The sequence below is a fragment of the Chrysemys picta genome, chromosome 18 (assembly GCF_011386835.1).
Source record: "Chrysemys picta bellii isolate R12L10 chromosome 18, ASM1138683v2, whole genome shotgun sequence".
NCBI lineage: Eukaryota > Metazoa > Chordata > Testudines > Emydidae > Chrysemys > Chrysemys picta.
Window position 1 is genome coordinate 16,889,118 of NC_088808.1, and position 14,205 is coordinate 16,903,322.

At 40.6% G+C, this 14,205-nt stretch overlaps 1 protein-coding gene and 1 pseudogene across 18 annotated transcripts in view; one reads left to right on the top strand and one right to left on the bottom strand.

Annotated features, from left to right (window-relative positions):
- TSC1 (TSC complex subunit 1) overlaps window positions 1-14,205 on the bottom strand; it is a 54,264-nt gene that overhangs the window by 5,202 nt on the left and 34,857 nt on the right. For all 18 annotated transcript variants that reach the window (XM_065571949.1, XM_065571940.1, XM_065571936.1 and 15 more), the window contains 7 exons: window positions 11,533-12,109; window positions 8,180-8,223; window positions 5,684-5,850; window positions 4,505-4,687; window positions 4,026-4,136; window positions 2,055-2,177; window positions 47-234 (listed from right to left, as the gene is read on the bottom strand). In XM_065571949.1, the coding sequence (XP_065428021.1) occupies window positions 47-234; window positions 2,055-2,177; window positions 4,026-4,136; window positions 4,505-4,687; window positions 5,684-5,850; window positions 8,180-8,223; window positions 11,533-12,109 (1,393 nt within the window). The remainder of the gene's footprint in view (window positions 1-46; window positions 235-2,054; window positions 2,178-4,025; window positions 4,137-4,504; window positions 4,688-5,683; window positions 5,851-8,179; window positions 8,224-11,532; window positions 12,110-14,205) is intronic.
- LOC112059680 (U4 spliceosomal RNA) lies at window positions 1,830-1,957 on the top strand (annotated as a pseudogene).

The window sequence follows — 14,205 nt, forward strand, 5'->3', positions numbered from 1 at the left end:
TATCTATAGTGTAAGTTAGTATTAGTTACTGAAGTGAAATCCCAACCTTGCTTGGATTTTGACATCCTCCAGATATTTCTTTTGCTCCAGTAACAGGTGATCTTTCTTAGAAAGCTGAGACTCCAGTTCAACTATCCGCTTCTGGGAGGCATCAAGCCTCTGGCTTTGCTGTTGAACACAGAATTTTGCTTTCTCCAGTTCTTTCCGAAAGGCAGCCTGCATCATTTCCACTTCCTGAAAAAGAGGGGTACTCTCCGTTACTGAGAAATACACCATTTAGTGTCACACAAGTAAAAGGCTAAACTTTGGTCAGATACAGTAAAACATCTACAACACTGGACCCATCCTATGCCCCTTTGCTTTGAAGAGTTTAAATCTGTTTTCTCAGGATTTCACTGGGGAAGAAAGGGTTACGGTTTTAAAGAGCACTTTAATAGGGACAGGATTCCTAAATGCTTGTAGTATTTATACGTGTGCATACAGTTACAGATCGCATAATTTCTATGTAAGATGAAACAAAGCAAACGTCCAAAAAAAGAGATGCAGAACTGGAGAACTTGTAAATGTATCAGGGATACTAAATTACCATGAATATAGCTCCACATGACTGGAATTTATTAGCACATCAGTGTTCCTTACTTAAGCCCTTTCCAATAGGGGTAAGGCTTGTCAGTCTTGTATCAGATTAGAATGGATAATTTTCAATTTCTTTGAAATGTGGCCCTCAAAGTGCTAAAAAAGGCACTTTTTTTGGCTTTACAGTTCACTTTTACTGGTTGCTGTCTCTCATGTAAAAGCAGGTACACTGTCTTTAAGTGTCACTTGCCCTATTGGTACAAAAATGTTTCCCTGAGCAGGGTAATAAAATCATGTGGTCCTTAGAAGTTTTACAAAAAAAAAAACATGAGATGTATGTGTGGTTGCAAGAGATAAGCACTCTTAGTGACAACTGTTGAAGTGACATGGCACTACTTCTGCATGGTGCAAGACCTACTGTATTAACACTAAGCGCCTTCCCATGCAATATCTCAAGCAGCAGATTCTTTTTTTATCTTCATATAGAAAATTATATGTGATATGGATTTCTGCTCCAGGGTGATACAAATGTAAGTTTCCAAGGTTACTGAACCTATTAAGGGTAGGCAATTTTCCAGGAAAAGCTAGTTTATGCCAGGGCGCTGGTAAATACCAGGTTAAAACCAGTTTAAACTGAAAAAAATAACTGCATCAGCGTCCAGTAAATTCAGCAAGCATAGAACAAATCTTTTCAACCTTTGAATACACCCATTCAAAACTGAGGAATAAGTTCGGTCTATCCACTAAATCAAAGTTGGTCTTTTGCTGCATGGCCAAATGGACTGGTAACTTGCAACTCTGCATGCTTCTGATTGCTCAATGCTTCAAGCCTACAACTCTGCATTACTGTCATTTTCATAGAATGTTTTTGACTTTTATTTATATAATATTGAAAACTGAAATGAGTCATGACATGAATAACTTCCTTGAGAAAATACCAAACCAAAATGCAGTCATTCCAAAGTTCAGTATAATTACATATATTAATATTACACCCACTACACTTTTACTTTATATTTGTGCAACTCTAAATTAATCTATGTATTTACTGCATTATGTAACAACAATCTGAATGCATAACTAAACCTAAGTGTAATGTGGTGTGCATTAATTAAACAATTTTTAAAATAGAAAATGCCTTAAACTGTGATGAACTAGTTTTTCCTGGGGCAGTAAAAACCATCATTTTACCTAGTACAAACTATGCCATCCAAGAAGCTATTTGAAGACAGACTGGATAGCCTGGCATGACTAACACAGTGCAGTATCATAGCCAATGAGGTTAATCTGAGGTGTGATTATTGCTAGTTGAAAACTATTCCTTCATTTGCTTTGAAATTGGATGCAAACATTTATGTCAGTTTGTTTGATGATTTATAAAGAGTTTCCTTCTTCACTGAAAAGCCACTACTGAACTTGATGATGATCCTAAGGCAAATCTTTCCAGAAAGGCCTTGCATGTGACCCACATACTGTACCTTTGTAGTGTCTGCATGCTTGTGCTGCAGCTGTTCCAAGTACAGCTCATTGACCTCCCCAAGAACCAGAAGCTGCCTATTCAAGAACTCCATCTGCTGCTGGACTGACTCGCTGTTGGAAAGCTTTAAAAAAAAAAAAGCAGAGTCAGCAGTGAACAGTTTAATCTAAGTGTCACACCTGACCTACACTACATCTGGGTGTTATTTTTTTACTGTAAAGAACAAGAAAAATCAAACCATGATGCCTAGGGAAAGTAGCAGGCAATTATGACAATCCAGTGAATGGATGTTACTCAGAGTTGCTGCAGGTAAATTGTGGCATCCCATGAGACAAATGTAGCATTTAATTAGCTTAACCACTCAGTTTGCTTCAAATAAGGTAACTGCTTCTCCATTTGTATGTGAAGTCCCTTTAGTTTCTGACAGGGGCTCTTTAACAGACAGTAAAATACAAGGAGCGCTTTAATCCAAGCACATTATGAATTACTCCTGGGGGAATTCTGTGCCACTGTGCATGCGAACAATTTATGTCCCCCGCAGATTTTTTTACTTCCCTGCAGTAAAATGCCTTTCTGATGGGGAAGCATAGGGAAGCCACAAGAGGGGTCATGAGACCCTCCCCAGCAGTATGTTTTGAGTGCCCAGGGTGGCCGGCAGAGAGGTAAATCACTGTGGGGCATGGGGCAGGACTGGGGAAGTCCTGGCTGGTGGCTCCTACTTTGCGCCAGGCTCAGCTGCTATTTCCGGCTGGACTGGGGAGGATGGAACTTCCTTTTCCTCTGCATGGCATCCTAGGTTGGCTCAGACCCACCCCCAGATTTCTTCCCCAGTTGCAGGAAGCTCTGCAAACTTCTCCCCCCACCCACCACTTCCTACAACCATCTCTCCTCAGCTGCAGGGGAAGGAATCGCTGTACAGGGAGCTGCTCCCCCATCCACCCAACCCCCGTGCATCCAGATCCCCCTCACACCCAGACCCTCCTGCCTAGTCTCACCTGCTCGTACTCAGAACCTGCCTGCTGAGCCCCACTCTCCCTGAACCTGGACCACCCTGACAAGCCACCTGCACCCAGATCCCCACCCTACCAATGCCCAAGCAGCTGCACCTGGATCCCCACCCCACTGAGCCCACTCCCCCAGCATCTGGACCCCCACCCCCACCACCTTCACCTGGACCCCCCTGCAGAGTCCCATTACTGTTGCATCCAGAACTGTTGCATCCACCTCCCAACAAGCCCCTGTGCACCCAGATCTCCCCTCCACCCAGATCTCCCACTGAGCCACCTGCACCCAGATTGCCCCACAGAGAACCCTCTCAACCCACATCTGGCTCTCCCCACATTAAGCCTCTCCACACTTGGGTCCTGCCTTCCTGAGCCAGTCTGCCCACACCTGGTGCACCTGGCATGGAGGGGCAGGGGCCTGGAGTGTTTCTGGGACAGGCCCAGTCCTTGCGCTGTGTCAGGGTTAGGTGCAGCCTCACCGCTGAGTCCGTGTCCCGGAGGGGCATGGGGAGGGTGCACAGTGATCTCCCACCTCTCTGCAGCCAGTGGCCTGTGCTCCCCAATGCCAAGCTGGAACCTCCACATTTATTTGACAAATAAAATTTGCAGAATTTTAAAGTACTGTGTGCAGAGTTTTTATATTTCTGGTGCAGAATTTTTAATTTTTTTGGCACAGAATGTAATATTGGAGTAATATTGCTCAATCTGTGAAATTCCAAATGTGGGCCAGAGACCCAAAATGAGGAGCAAGATTTCAGAAGTATTAGGACCAAGCAAATTTAATTTCTTCAGCATAAAATTCTTCATACTCTGTGTTCTCACTCATTTAAAATCAATACCATGGAACTGAGTGTGGAATGAGGAGCAGCTTACCCAAAGTGATAAAGGCCTTATGAGGAACAATGAAATTTGAAAATGGGTACTAGCAAAAAGAGGACATAACAAAAGGGCCACAAAGGGAATCATACCTTCTGAGAAACTTGGCTGAGAAGCAACTCTGTGTGACACACCTTGTTGTTGGCTTTCTTTAATTCTAACCTCAAATCTGCAATCATATTCCTACAGTCCTTCAGCTTGGTCTGTTCAAATAGAGAGCAAGAGGCTTAAGGTTCTGAAACTGTACTACAAACCTAGCAAAATACACATTTGGCAGGATGGCCAGCATTCCTCCCACACAGCATAATCAGCTGTTACAGAGTAAACACTAAAAATGATCATCATCTACGGACTAGTTAAAGGCATGCAATTTGCCATTTCAAAGCAAAATAAAACAAAGCCACAAAGAATGGAATCAACTTAGATGAATTTTTAACTGCATGTTGTCTTATCTGGATTGAAGTGAGAGGTTTAATATACTTAAGAGCCATTTCGTGCCAGATCATTAGGGGGGTTATTTTTAAAGCTACGTTATCTGTTCACTATAGCTTTTCAATGCTATGTTTCATACCTGCAATTCCTGGCTCTGGTTGTAGAATTCTTCCCTGTCATGTTGCAGCTGTCGGATCTGGCTGTGAAGCTGAGCCACTATATTATCATGCTCTTCCTGAAATTGGTGGTATCTGGCCTGCTCTTTCTGCAGACTAAGCTTCAAGGAGTGGATATCTTTCTCCTGTAGTTTCAGCTGATCTTTCTGTCCGGAACCATATACCAAAAGTCAGATGACCAAATTTGCTATTTCAGCTAGTACATCAGAGACCCCTACCCCAAGTCAACCACCAAATAAAGGATCAAAAACAAAACCCACTAATAGTACAGTCTTCAAACTTGGCTATGTTACAGCACTTTAGTATGTTCCTCATATAAAAAGTGTTTTTTTGGTTTTTTAAAGAAATGGTTAAAGGTGCCAGGCTGAACATACTGGAAACTGAAATTACATCCACAAAATATGGTCAGCAGTTATGTATGTTCCTCCACATCACCCTGTGCTCCAGTGGTGACCTAAAGGGACAGCCTCAAGGAAGAGAGGGTAGTTCCATTTCCAATAATTACTTCGTTCTTAGCCTCTTTGCTGTGACTGCAACAAAGATCCCAATTTACATGACAGCTTTTATAATGTGGACATAAGAATTCAAACAAGATTAAAGTTATTTCACATGGACTCCACACCACTAAGTTTTCATCACTAATCAGGGCCAATTCAGAGACTCTGAAAGAGAGAACACACTTGAAATACTTAGCTTTCCGCCAGCATTCCTCCTCCTCAAATGGAAAGCATGTACCTCTTCAGGAAACTTAACAAGGTTACTAGCCTAATGTTAAGACTGCCCAAATGTTAAGCAAGCACAACATTAACTGTTAAATCACAACATCTTTCTAAGCTAAGTTTGGCAGTTATTTAAGCCAGTTGGCTTCTTCATGTATGTGTTCAGTTCAATGCCCTTTACAGTAAATTTCCAGTTTCAACTAATCACAATGCATCAAAATTATCCACAATCCATTCCACAAAAATTGGAGTGTTCGAAGGTTACTTTAAAAACAACAAAAAAACTTCAATAATAAATACTTTAAAAGATTTTAAAGTTCTATGATACTATAGTAGATGTTGTCTGGGGCTGGTATTCATAGATTTGATAGTGATGTATTGGTAGCACTTCTTGGCATGCACAGCTCTTAAATCCTTGCTCACCATGGCAGCATTATGTTCCTCCAGTGCTGTTGCTTTGATCACTTTCCGCAGGAGTCGCCGGTTCCGAAGGGCATGTTGTTGCCTTTTGAAGCGCTCATACAATAACTGGTTGTGTAGCAAAAGCAGCTGGTTACGCAGGGTGTGAATCTCATCTGAAGGGGGAGAACCTAGACAGAGTTAAATGACAGAGCAAAGGTTACTGTTAAATATATTTGATTCTATTACATACATTCACATTTACATCCTCATTCTAGCCCCCTCTACTTTTCCAGGGTTATTTTTTAACTGCAAAACTGAATGGAAAAAATTAGGAATTTAAATAAAAGGTATCAAAACTTTACATGTTCAAAGCTTTATACAGTCTTGAATCCTCATCATACCCACAGTTCATAGGTACCAATTTAGTATTTACCTTTTACAGATGGGGGTAAAATTTTCTAGAATGCTTAGATGGCTTAGCCCTGGTCTATGGGGGCGGGGGGAGAGAAGGGGATTGATCTAAGTTACGCAACTTCAGTTACGTGAATAAGATCGTATTTAGATCGACTTACCGTGGTGTCTTCATCACGGTGAGTCGACTGCTGCCGCTCCCCCATCGATTCTGCCTGCACCTCTCGCGGTGGTGTACAGGAGTTGACGGGAGAGCGCTCGGGGGTCCATTTATCATGTCTAGACTAGACGCGATAAATCGACTCCCGCTGGATCGATCTCTGCCCGCCGATCCAGCAGGTAGTGTAGACATACCCTTAGAAACTTTAGAAAATGTGACCGAGATTATGTCTACACTACAAAGTAAAAAAACAAACAAAAAAAAACCACTCACGGCACCAGGTCTCAGAGCCTGGGTCAACTGACTTGGGCTTGCAGGACTCAGGCTGCCGGACTAAAAATTGCAGTGTAGACCCACTCAGGCTGAAGCCTAGGCTCTAAGACCCCCCCCCCCCCAGGCAGATTTCAGAGCCCAGGCTCTAGCCTGAGGGGTAAATGTCTATACTGCTATTTTTAATCCTGCAACCCAAGCCAACTGACCTGGGTTCTGAGACTGGGCTCCACGTTTTTTTCTTTGCAGTGTAGACCTAGCCTAAGCTACCTAAGTGCCACTGACTTCCAGTGCTACCTAAGACACTTTTGAAAGTTTTACCCACAGAATTTGAAAGAACTAGTTTCCACAAAGTTACACAGCAAATCAGTGACAGAACCAGCATTAAAATTAGAATTTAGGACCTTCCAATTTCTAAGCCTGTGGCTCATTCCTCCAACCTACACAGCCTTCATAATTATAAAAAAAATACAACAACCCATTTGAAGCCTGAAACTGAAGTCTGTTTCCCTGCCAACATTTTCTCCTACATTACATGTTTTTGTCACGAGCAACCTGCTCATGAGGGCTGTCTTGTGGCTTACATGATTATTTTTGGAAAAGAGTAATGAGAAATTGTAGGACATGGCTTTTACTGCATCAGCTAAAAGTGATAAGTTTGGGATTAGCCTCAAGCCATTTAAAAATGTCAATTTTAAATATTCAGGAGAGGATGTCTTCCAAAGCGCCATTGGAAAGATTTTAGACAGACCAATTTCACACTCCTTTGTTATTTCACCATCCTACCTTAGTAAGACAAATTTATCTAAAAGCATTCCTAAGCACAGACAACATTTAAAAGTTTTCTAACAGTGTACAGGGTAGGTTTTTGATTGACAAAACTGTGCTTAAGTCAGTTATGACTTAAGTGGAGCTTCCAGATGCTTCAGGTGAAGAAAGAGAAGGGACATATTTGAATTAAGGGAACCAGACCAATGTGTCCAAAAATGACTTCTGTCCTAAAACCCCTCTGCCTCCTAGTTATATGGATTTTTAAACTGGCTAATTTTTTTAAATCTCCCCAGAGGCGTAAAGATCACCAACACGGAAGTTAAAAGGAAGCCTAAGATGACAAAACTGTGAGATATATGTTAAATGGTGAGGAAAGATTTCAGTTTTAGGCTCTCTGAGTTATGATCAGTTCGGGGTGGAGAGGGGGGAATATTTAAATAGTTCTTTAAACCAGGTGGAATTCAGCTTTAAAACTGAAGGGTCATTCACCTCAGGAGTATTCGTTTCTACATAGGTGGCCATAAAAACAAAACCATAAAAGAGAATAAATGTCCCTTTGAAGGAGGCCAGTACATGCAACTGTAGATTTGATAATGGGCATGAGTACCACTGCAATTTAGTGGGGGGAAAAGCACATAGTAATATTCTTGGTTCTGTAGGAAAGGTAATTATCACTTTCCAAAGAAAAAAAACTTGTAATGTTGAAACAGAAAGGTGCATCATCTCCTGAACAGATAAACTACATCTTAATGTCGGTCACCATCCAACTTCAGCGTGTGAAAAGAAAGAAGCCAAATATGCAGTTCATCATTTAAGTAAACCAAGTAGAAGAAGATACAAAGAAATGCATTTTTTACTGATTGTGGACTACATTTATGGTCCTAAACCAAGAAAAACTTGTTTACCTCCAAAGTGAGTCCAGTCAGCAGATTTGCTTGGCAGAGGCAATCTAGAAATAAAAACACAGTATTAACAGTTTACACATTGTAAGTGAACACTTTACAAGACAGACTGAAATACAGTCCCTGTCCCTAAGGCTTTGTAATCTAACAAATGAAACATCATACTAGAGAATAATTCAGGTGAGAGGGTGTAAAGATCACTACAAAAAGTGGGCTTTAAGGAGGAATTTGAAAGACAGCAAGGGTGCTTGGTAGACAGAAAGGGAGAAACTGTCCCAAGTGTAAAAAGCAGCTTGAGAAAGGGGAGAAGCAGGAAGTAGGATAAGGAGATGAAGGGAGTGCATAATAGGAAATAAAAACAGACATGGATGTATCCATATACGACTCTCCCTTCTTACACCTTGGCCCAAACAAGTTTTTCCAGTTCCTGACTTTCATACTGGGGGAAGGAATTGCTATGCTTCTCCTGGCCACTAGACTTCGCCCCGTTACTGGACACCTAACTCTGCCCTCATGAACAACTTTATATAAGGGCACATCTATACTACAGACTTTAAATTGACACATGTCCACACTACCCTCCTTCTGTCAGTGGTGCACATCCTCCTCTGAAGTGCTTCCACTGACTGAAGGTAGTGTGTGGGAGACAGGCACGGGGGCTGAGAGCCAAAGCTCTCAGCTCCATGCAGCTCCCCACCAGGAGCAGGGGGACCAGCCACCCCCTAGGATTCTTGACTCTCTGCTGCGAGTGGGGGCAGCTGCTCGGGCTTCTCAGCTCCCTAAGTGGGGAGCCAGGCATGGGCAGCCTGGCTTCCTTGTCAATTTCAGGGCTCCAACATGGAGCCCTGAAATTGACAAGACAGCCAATAACAGTGTCTACACAGACACTGTGTTGCCCTAACTACACGGCAAAACACCTCCACGAGAGGCATAGGGTGAGTTATGTCGGTGTCGACGGGCACTTTTATATCGGCGGGACAAGGCTGTAGTGTGTACACTGATATAATTAGGTCGACCTAAGCTGACTTATCTCGACCTAACTGTGTCTCAGACAAGCATCCAAGCCACCAGAACTCAGACAAGTATCCAAGCCACATTAGAGACAGGCAGCCAATGGCCCCCACTTCCTCACCATCAGGTTTAACAACACAGCTGAGCTCCATCAGCAAAGGCAGCAAGAGTCCTTAGGTTACTCACAGACTCAGACTTTAAAAGTCAGAAGGAACCATTGTGATCATCTAGTCTGACCTCCTGAAATAGACCCAGAACTTCTGGCTGAGTTACTGAAGTCCTCAAATCATGGTTTTACGTTACAGAGAATTTACCATTTAAACGTGTTTAAAACCAGCAAGTGCCTTATGCCTCATGCTGCAGGGGAAGGAGAAAACCCCCAGGGTCTCTGCCAATCTGACCCAGGGAGAAATACCTCCCAACCCCATATATGGCGATCAGTTAGACCCTGAGCATGTGGGCAAGACCCGCCAGGCAGATATCTGGGAAAGAATTCTCTGTAGTAACTCAGAGCTCTCCCCATCTAGTGTCCCATCTCCACCAGTTGGGGTTTTGTTTTTGTTTTTTGCTACTGTCAGTAGCCAATGGGCCACATGCCATTGTAGGCAATCTCCTCATATCATCCCCTTCATAAACTTTATCAAGCTCAGTCTTGAAGCCAGGTAGGTTTTTTGCCCAGCAGCGTTCCAGAACTTGACTCCTCTGATGATTAGAAACCTTTGCCTAATTTTGAGCCAAAACTTGTTGATGGCCAGGTTATAGCCATTTGTTCTTGTGTCCACATTGGTGCTTAACTTAAATAACTCCTCTCCTTTCCTGATATTTATTATTCTGATGTATTTATAGAGAGCAATCATATCTCCCCTCAGCCTTCTTTTGGTTAGGCTAAACAAGCCAAGCTCTTTGAGTCTCCTTTTATAAGGTAGGTTTTCCATTCCTCAGATCATCCTAGTAACCTCTCTCTGAACCTGTTCCAATTTGAATTAATCTTTCTTAAACATGGGACACTAGAATTGCACACAGTATTCCAGATGAGATCTGACCAGTGCCTGGTATAATGGTACTAACACTTCCCTGTCTCCACTGGAAATACCTTGCCCTATGCATCCTAGGACTGCATTAGCCTTTTTTAAAACTGTATCACACTGACAGCTCATAGTCATCCTGTGATCAATACACCCAGGTCTCTCTCTTCCTCTGTCACTTTGAACTGATAAGTCCCCAGCTTATAGCAAAAATTCTTGTTGTTGGTCCCTAAATGCATTACCTTGCATTTTGCTCTATTAAATTTCATCCAATTTCTATTACTCCAGTTTACAAAATTATCCAGATTTTGTACGATATTTTGGGTCCTCCTCAGTATTGGCAATACCTCCCAACTTTGTATCATCCACAAATTTTATTAGCGCACACTCACTTTTTGTACCAAAGACAGCAATAAAAATGTTTAATAAAATTGATTCCAAGACCAATCCCGACAGTTCACCTTCCAGTATGACCCGCTGTAGTCATCCTTTTAACCAATTCTTTATCCACCTTTCAATTCTCAAATTAACCCCCATCTGCTCCAATTTGGCTAATAATTTCCCATGTGGAACTGTATCAAATGCCCTACAGAAATCCAGGTAGATTAGATCTACTGCATTTCCTTTGTCTAAAAGTTCAGTTATCTTCTCAAAGGAGGAGATAAGGTTAGTTTGGCATGATCTACCTTTTGTATAATCATATTGTATTTTATCCCAATTGCCATTCACCTCTATGTCCTTAATTACTTTCTCTTTCAAAATTTGTTACAAGACCTTGCATACAATTGAGGTCAAACTAACAGGCCTGTAGTTTCCTGGATCACTTTTTTTCCTTTATTAAAAATAGGAACTATATTAGCAATTCTCCAGTCATAGAGTATGACCCCCGAGTTTACAAATTCATTAAAAATCCTTGTTATTGAGCTTGTAATTTCATGTGTCAGTTCCTTTAATATTCTAGGATGGAGATTATCTGGGCTGCCTGATTTAGTCCCATTAAACTGTTTGAGTTTGACTTCCACCTCAGATGTGGTAAATTCTACCTTCATAAAGACATTTTACTTATGCAGCTAAATGTTAAGCTACCATTCTGGCTAGAAAGTTCACTTTCAAGAACTCATGCATGTCCAGCTAGGAACCCCTGAAGAGATGACTTAACATGAAGCAATTATGCACTTTCAATATAAGGACTACAGAGCCATGTCTGCAGAGCTTCTTGGTTTCCAAGCAAAGCAGCCTTTCAGGCACTGCTACTGATATATGGACTGACAAGGAAAGTGGTAACGAAGTGTTTGCAGAGCAAGGTCTGCAGACACTTACTTGTTGAGCTCCTTGGTATGTGCATCTGCTCCTTGCTGTATCAGTCTATCCAGTACTTCCATTGGAGAGGTGGAAGATGTGCAGTCTTCATCCTGGTTTCCCTTGACTTTCTTTAGCAGCTCCTCAGTCTTCTTGCTAACAAAGAGGTAGGCAGTCTTTGGTAATGCAACCTCAAAAAGGTGCTCATATGAGGGAGGCTGCCCGCTCCCAAACCCCATTCTTCTCTTTGCTGGTACTTTGCAAGGGCTGGGAGTGAGGATACTGGTCTCCATAGAGGATTGGCCTACCCTGTTACCAGCAGGGCTTTCATCAGAGGCTACACAGGGCCTGTCAATGGGAGTAAATGCTTGTTTAGGTGTGTCTCGTGCACCCTCAGGCCCAGATTTGTCCAGAGACGAGGCTAACGGTTCAGAGCTCAGACTGTGTCCTTGAACACTGGAGGCTACTGAATGGGGCTTCCTTTGAGAGGCTGGTAAACTCTCACTTGTGCGGTAAAAAGGAGAGTCAAATCCTCCTCTAGGCACCACAGGCTCAGCATCTGCTGTAGTGATCTCAGAGATCTCTTTTGATATTGCATCTAAGAAAAAAAGAAAAGGCAGTTAGTAGGCAAATAAGCTTTAAAAAATAAGTTTGGTGCTGTGTTAAGACAATCCACCTTTTACCCCCTATACAACACCCCCCCAAAACCAACTCCTGTGAACATTTAGACATCCGTTTACCTGCTACACACTCAGGCTTGCTCTTTGTAACCTGGGATACAAATCCTGTAAACTTTCTTAATGTAAAATTAGAACAGGGTACAATTTCAAAACTGAGGGATGCAAATTAACTCATTGCTTTATGACAGAGAGATGAATTTTTCCAAAGTGTAATTTGAGTTCTTAAAACTTTGGGAAGATTTTTCAAATTGAAATGGACCAGACAAAGTATTTGGGAATATGCACAATAGGATGTAAAGTATTTACCACTATTAAGATAATACAAATAAGAGTAGATTTTATTAAATTGGAAAAGCTAGCTTGTGGGTAAAGCTAGAAATAAAGCAAATAAAATAAACCTGCCTTTCTATACCGGGTGGATAAAAACACCAATTAAATACATTTAAAAATTGGTTTATTTAAATCAGATGTTTTTTTAAATTTAAATACTTAAAATTAAATTTCAAATTGATAACTTATTTTAAGGCCTAAAAACTTATTACAAATTACAATCACTTTAATCAACTACAAAAAATATTCAGCAGTTCATATTTGTTGCTAAGTTTTAGGTAGAAGTCAAACCCCTGAATAATAGTGAAAGTCACTGGATAAACACTTGGAACCAGAGTTTGTGAAAGTGCTAAACCAGCTTTTGACAGCAGTAGCCTCTTTTGCAGGAGCAGAGAGAATCTTTTCTTCATTTCAGTTTTTCAGCTTCCAATCAGTTTCTTAACACTGAAATGAACTAGTTGAATAAAGCAGGAAAGCTTGTTTTCCTCTTCCAATCTATGAATAAAAACTAGGTATGAAAAAACGAGATCTATTAATTCTAAAATCTTGAAAGACATTCTGACCAGAAATCATCAGTTCAATTCATTAACCACAGATAATACTTCATTTAATAAAACTGTTAGTTTTAAATGCAAAGCATGTTTTGATAAGGTTTTTTTTAAATGTATGCAGCACATTTAAGGTAGTTTTATTGAATAAAAAAATTTAATGTTATTTTTGTGCATTTTAACTGAATTTGAATTTCTATCCAAATAGTGCTTTACACAAATCACAAATAAAAGAAATCAATTCAGTAAATAAAAAAATGCATCATTCACCATTTTTTAACAATAAAAAATGTGAAAATTCAGAAACCAAATAAAGGTAAGTTAAGCTACATAGGTATATAGATATAGTGTATCCTCCTGGTTATCAAAAAGAAGCACCAAAATCCATGTAAAAAGACTATATTTAGTTACAAATCAACATGTTTTAATGGCTGCCAACCAATGAGAATCAACCTTTCATTAGGAAAGTAATTAAAAAGTATAAAGATGAATTATATATATCCAGCAAGCAGGAAACCTTATTTAAGTCATGATCAAAACTGGTGATTTAAATCAATTTGCTTTGTTTCTAGCATTTTTTTTTTATTTGAGTCTTTGTCAATTAAAGTTTCAAAGAAGATCGATAAATTTGTAAATATATTGTTCAGTTTATCCGTAGAAAAAAAGCCTCTGAATTAAAAAGTCATATACATCTGTAGAAAAAGGGAGACTGACTATACTAAACATGGATAAAGTGCTATATCGTCCCTTAAAGCGCTAATATGAAGAAAATATTGAAAGACACCCTATTAACACAATGCGTGTTAAGACGCATTGAAACGGACCACTGTCTTACTCAAAATAGGGTTTTAAGTGATACATAAACCTTGCAATAGTCCTCTGCATAAGGGTGAATTTTCCGCATAGCAAGTAGGGGTCTGTTTTTATACAAAAAGCAAGTATTTGCTTATCCTCCTATAAGTTTGTTTTTAGAAATTTTAGCAGAAAGAAGTCCTTTTCCTTTTCTGCTAACTACTTCCTAATAAACAATCTGGATTTTTACTTGTGGGGAAAGAAGGCTGTTGTGAATACTGAAATAAGGAGGACAGACTTTAGGATGGAATAATGTTTCAAAGGAATAGTTAGGGGTATGGCAA